The sequence below is a fragment of the Pundamilia nyererei genome, unplaced genomic scaffold (assembly GCF_000239375.1).
Source record: "Pundamilia nyererei isolate P.nyererei 1_Seehausen unplaced genomic scaffold, PunNye1.0 scaffold00441, whole genome shotgun sequence".
Classification (NCBI taxonomy): domain Eukaryota; kingdom Metazoa; phylum Chordata; class Actinopteri; order Cichliformes; family Cichlidae; genus Pundamilia; species Pundamilia nyererei.
In genome coordinates this window covers 155,866-161,834 of record NW_005187842.1, presented here as the reverse complement: position 1 = coordinate 161,834, position 5,969 = coordinate 155,866, and the positions used below count along the sequence as shown (strand labels likewise).

The following is a 5,969-nucleotide window of genomic DNA, read 5'->3' as shown; positions in this document are numbered from 1 at the left end:
CCCCAGATAAGCGGAACAAGATGGATGGATGGACACTTAAAAAATGGCATATATCAGTGGCTGTTGATTGGTTGTCAGGACTCCTTGAGCCCTCCTCCCTGTGTAGTCTCTTCCCTCCTCAGACCAGGCCCCTGTTTTTATTAGTGTTTGGTGGGATTGTTTCCGTGACCAATCCTGGCATCCATGTCGGAGCTGGAGTGAGGCTTAGCCATCAAATTGAAAATGTGTCACTTTTTTACAGTCGCCTTTGTGTAAAACTCAGATTGTTGTTTGGATTTGAACAGTTGCTCTTATCTATTCCAACTGACCCACAGAGCGTGCACATGAATACTTTGGTACGAGTGAATGTTGTCCACCCAATAATATTAGAGTGTAAACAGGAACCCTTGTGCTGTTCCTCCTCTTCCTCCCATCCAGGTGACAGTCCAGGTGTTAAACCAGCTGATCCAAAAGATCAGGGAAGACCTTCCCAACCTGGAAGCTAGTGAAGAGACGGAGCAGATCAACAAACACTTCCACAATACACTGGAGCATCTTCGTCTGCAGAGGGAATCCCCTGAATCTGAGGGCCCTGCCTACGAGGGCCTGGTCCTTTAAAGCTAATGTAGGTTGGAAAATATAAAGTCCCTTTTAGATGTTCCACTATATTAAGAGTAGACGACCGCACACTATCACACGAATAAAGAAGTTGTGTTAAAGGCCAGGAATAGAAATAAACATTAAGAGCTGAAAGACCTCCTTTCGGTCCTTCATTTAGTTGTTGATGTCTCTTCATCATTCCTCCTTGCTATCCATCCTTGCATGTGTAAAGCAATGCTGCACGTAACTTTAGTGTGCAAGTCTTTTATTTACCATTCCTTTATAAGGCCACAATTAACCAGTTTGTCTGTATCCTGCACTATGTTAATGTTGATGGAGGACTTGCTAACTGTGTCATCATGCCTTCAGTTGTTGATATCTGTCCATATTGAGAGCGAATGTAATAGCCAAGTGTATAAAAACTACAGAAAATCTCAAAGTTGTAGTTGTCTTGCAGCGGGTTTGCATACGGCCTGGTTTCCTGAACATGAATAATCAATAACTCTGCTGTTCTTTAGGTTGGCTTTGTGGCAACTTTAAACAGATTGTGCCAAACCAAACTGAAGACCAGATGACCGTGCGATCTTTGGCCGTCACACTTCAGCGTTCTTCTTTTTGCCACATCGTGCTCGTCATTCTCTCTTTAGGCTCCTTATAGTGTCTCATTTGAAGTCAGGACCTCTCACCACTGGATTGACCTGGTCAAAACTGTGGTGTGTTTGCATGCTTTAGTGTGCTTGGCATCAAAGGGCCAGTGTTTAGTTCACTCTCTATGGATCTCACTAATTACACTCTGTTTTTTGTTCTTCCCCATGATATTTTTTGATAACAACCATGTCCTTTTGGATGAACATGTTAAGGAGGTGCAGCAGTTCCTCAGGATTGTATGTTGGCCGACTTGTCAGTGTACAAAGGTGCAGAAGCTTTGTGTCGTTTTCCACAACATTTATTGATTTCTCTTTCTTGCTTATCAATGTTGATTTGTTGGAGTCGGCATTGAACTGTTACCCTTTTGCTTTTAAATATGTGTTTAAATGCACTTGTAAATCAGATAAATAAAAATACAGATTAAGTAGAAATGATCATTGTCTCTGAAATAAAATTGACATTAACAGTTCTTGAACTTTACTTATTTTACACACAGTATTTCCTGAGTGTGATCAGACTCTGCTGTGCTGTTGTACGTTGCTGAAGGATTATTTGGTTGTGGCTCAAACTTTGATTCAACGTTTGAAATGGAATAATATCAGTAACAGTTGCATTAAGATAGACATATAAGTCTATATCTAACCCCCCCTCACCATGCGAGCTTTCTTTATCCTTCAAGCTTGGCCCTTGGGAACTTGAGGAGGACTGTGCTCTTCTGGACAGAGATCTCTGATGTTGTTCCTGGAATTTGCTGGTCGGGAGTCACTACACCTTTTTCCCCAAGGCCAAATAGACTTGATTAACACCAGTATGCTAAAAGAGATTAAAGAAGTCCTTGTGTGTTTAAACAGGGGGGTCTTCGTTTTGTCCTTTGATTCCAACATCAGCAGCATTTTGTCAACATGCTCTTCTATTAGGAGACTGTTACTCTTTCACTTTTTGCACTCATATCATCTTAAGTAACATCTAATCCTTTTGGCATATGTTAATATAAAGAAGTGCAATTTCATCAGTGTGTTTCACATTATAAAGAAATGATACTCTTCCCTAACCATCACTGGGTTATAATATGTAATTTTAACACTGAAAAGGTGTCTTTTCGGTTTCGTTTTATTATTTACTTTTGTGTATGATAAGCTACAACTTTTCTCTGTCAGTAGCAAGCTCCCCCCACCCCGGGCTTCATAAAGTTGAGGTAACTTCATTAGAAGAGTGGCTGGAGAGAAACACTTTCCTAAATGACCTCAGTGACTCCCTGGCCAGCTACTCTGGTTTGTACCACACCAAAGTAAAAACCCAGTGGTGCATGTTAAAATGAAAGAAAAGCAACTAACTTCCTGAAAAACAGTGTAGTCATGTATTCTGTGCATGACTTACTCTACACTGTAACATGTTAGTACTCGATTATGATTACTATTACTAGGCAGTTTTCGTACCCGTGAAGCTAAGCTGGTGTACTGTATGTTATCAGTCTGTGTCTTAAAGTCAAATTCCCGACAGTTCCGGGGACTAAATTCTACTGAAGTGTGTCTGAGGAAGTGTGGCACGGTTCATCCTCTTTCCTGTCGAAAAAAACTGTCGTATATAAATAACGGTTATGAATTTGATAAACTGTAGCTTTATTCATTCACATACCAGACTATGAATATAGCCCCTGACACAGACGGTGTTTCAGCATGGCTTTTCCATTCTGCTCCCATTCGCAAACCTAACTTCAGGCTCATGTTCCAACTATCCTTTTCCCCAAGGAACTTGAACGCAACGCTACAACAGAAGGGCGAGCTGTGCGCATGCTCGCAGGTTTTACGTTATTAGAAGCCTATACAGAAGCGTGTACCTATTCGTTAATGGGGAGTCGTCATCTAGTTAGGTAGATATCGAAGTGGTTTTGTGGCACGTCTGTGTCCGCGTTTGCTGGATAAAGACCGGCGGCATTCATGTACTGGCAGATATTTAAGTTACCGTAAAGCTGTTTGCGTGTCGCTGGAAGAAGGGACGATGTCGGCAAATAAAACAAAGAAGGTCAAAATGGCTACTAAATCTTGTCCTGAATGCGACCAACAGGTAAGAAAATACATCTTTAATTTTTAGGGCTGTGTTACTGATTGCGTTTCGTTTTATTGATACCAATCATGGCAGCCTACGGTAGTTAACAGCTCTAGAGACGGAAACGGGGTTCAGTGCGAGCCCGGTGATCACGATGTTTCTCAAACGGCTCAGCTGGTAGATGTTGATTTTCCGTTCGGCAGAGAGAGCATCGGCATCTATGTCCGTCTTCACGGTTGTGGCTTTGTGACTTTGTATGTATAAAACAGACGGACATATGATCACATATTTGCGTTAGTAATGTAAGGGACTGGTTCAAAAGTTCAGTAAATGAGTTGGGCTATAGTAGCGCATTTTCATTACCGTACCTCAGTTACTTGTGATCTTCACTGAGCATTTCGATTGGTTAAAGATAAAAAATAAAAAAAAATCAGCCCTTTGGCTTTGTGAGCATCTCTTCCTGGAACTACGGTAATGGTGCTGGATCACAATGGACTCTTCAAATTAAAGCCAACAGTGGGTAGACTGCAACAAGTCTACATCAGTAATGCACATGGTTAGTTACACAGTTCGACCCTGTCCTCACACTACCACCACACACAAGCATGTGTTACTGCTAGTGATGTGCGATACCACTGATTTCCTTTCCGATCCGATACCAAGTAAAATTCAGGGTGCTATCGGTGATACTGATCCGATACCGATACTCTGTACAAAAACTTAATGTTTCATTGCATTTCATAATACAATATACAATTGTATTATGTAATTGTAATAATACCATAACCATATTGCTTCATAATGATTAGAGGACATCAGACAACTTGTTTTTATTGCTTAATAATGCAGAATAATCATATAGAAATAATTTTAAAAAACTGACTGACTGGCTGTTTGTGGAGGTAAAACGTGTCCACACAGGACTCTGTTTGCGCTCAGCCATTGTTGTGAGTGTGCACGCCAGAGGCTGCCACACATTTATACAGCCGTATTCCGCACATGACTATGAAAAGCATAAGAGGAAGTAGTTTCTTCCAAATTAGACGATCCGAATGATATAGTTTTTTTCCACTGCGTTCATTTTAATGGAAAAACTACAAATTTACCCCAGAGTACTAAAATATATATATTATAATATGAGAATTGATTCTAGAACATAAATTGCTGGTATCGGAAGAATCGATATTTCGGTATCGATTCGCACACCACTAGTTACCGCGTTTCTTTCTTTTCATTAGCTGCGTCTGGCTTACTCTTCTGACCCTGTGAATAAATCCATTGAAAATAGTTCTGCTCAGCAGTAAAACGGCTGCTGGTAAGATGTAGATGTTACACTTAGGCTATAAAAATATGAAGTGGGTGCAGTACAAATGCCAGCATTTTATCAATTAAATATTCCTAAAAGCAGTTGTAAACAACATGTGCATGGTTTTGCAAAATTTTAACTTTATACCAAATGCTGTTGCTATTTGTAGTTTGAAAAACTGTAGATGAGTCATTAGTTTTTCTTTCTTGTTCACTGAAAGAAATCTGTCCGTTTTGTGCTGGAAAAAGTGCATTATAGTCAGCTTCAGTGTCTGAAGCTCCTCCTCAATGGTTCATAGGAACCATACCTGTAGATACCATCCATTCACCTTTTCTGCTTCCCACAAAGACATGGCGAGTGGAATCAAAGATCTCAAATTTGGACTCATCAGACCAAAGCACAGATTTCCACTGGTCTAATGTTTATTGGCTAAAACAAATCTATTTTGCTTGTTGCTTTTCCTTGGTAGTGGTTTCTTAGCAGCTATTTGACCACAAAGGCCTGATTTGCACAGCCTCTGCTGAACAGTTTATATAGAGATGTGTCTGCTACTGGAATTATGTGTAGCATTTATCTGGGCTCTAATCTGAGGTGCTGTTAACTTGTGATTTCTGATACTGGTGACTCAGATGAATTTATCCTCAGCAGTAGGGCTGCCACAAACGATTATTTTGATAGTCGACTAGTCACCGATTATTTTTGCGATTAGTCGACTAATCAGATCATCATCCATTGGACGTAAAACTACAGCTTATTGCACCAGCAGCATCTGCTCTTATATAACTATCATTAGCTTACAGCTTTAGGTGTGTAAGGTCTGTGCTAACTAACAATAAAGACAAGATGGTAGTTTATTAAATTTTAATGAAATTTGCAGATTGTTTCGGTGAAGTTTAATAAACTCCTTCTATCTAAAATATAACAGGACACCGGAGTAAATTCTCCAGCATCTCACATGTCTGATAATCAGCTGTCTGCTTGACGTTTATTCAGCTGTGTAAAAACTATAACTTTAATCTCAGCCAAACCGATTTACTCAGGAACAAATAAAATACTGAAAAAAGCCAAACAATAACATTTTTAAGTTATCTAAGTGACTTATATATATTTAACCTGAGTAGCGAAAGATGTTGGTGGGTTTGAAAACGATTTGCCGGGAGTCCGGTGTTCTCACGGCTCTAGTGAGCCTAGCCCCTATGGCGTGATTTTTTGTGCCACTATTCTGAGCGCACGTAAAAAAAAATGCTAGATGGTGGGTAACAGGCATCTCCAAAAACGTTAGAGCACTTATGCAAATATTTGATGTCTTGATAAATCGAGCAGGTATTTGAAGTTTACACAGCACCATTCTCACATGAAAATATCTTAAAAGTTTATTTTGTGACCCAGA

The 5,969-nt window shown here is 39.9% G+C and overlaps 2 protein-coding genes across 3 annotated transcripts in view; both read left to right on the top strand.

The window, feature by feature from the left end:
• Positions 1-1,815, top strand: part of vps35 (VPS35 retromer complex component) — a 31,633-nt gene extending 29,818 nt beyond the window's left edge. Inside the window, exons 18-19 of one of the 2 annotated variants that reach the window (XM_005753586.1) lie at positions 418-604; positions 1,098-1,815. In XM_005753586.1, the coding sequence (XP_005753643.1) occupies positions 418-597 (180 nt within the window). In that variant the 3' untranslated portion in view covers positions 598-604; positions 1,098-1,815. Of the gene's footprint in view, positions 1-417 lie in introns of both variants that reach the window. The other variant, XM_005753585.1, reaches the window with a different exon arrangement.
• Positions 1,816-2,943: 1,128 nt separating this feature from the next.
• Positions 2,944-5,969, top strand: part of cunh16orf87 (chromosome unknown C16orf87 homolog) — a 33,728-nt gene continuing 30,702 nt past the window's right edge. The window contains exon 1 of the mRNA XM_005753584.1: positions 2,944-3,291. Within this exon, the coding sequence (XP_005753641.1) occupies positions 3,226-3,291 (66 nt within the window). The 5' untranslated portion in view covers positions 2,944-3,225. The remainder of the gene's footprint in view (positions 3,292-5,969) is intronic.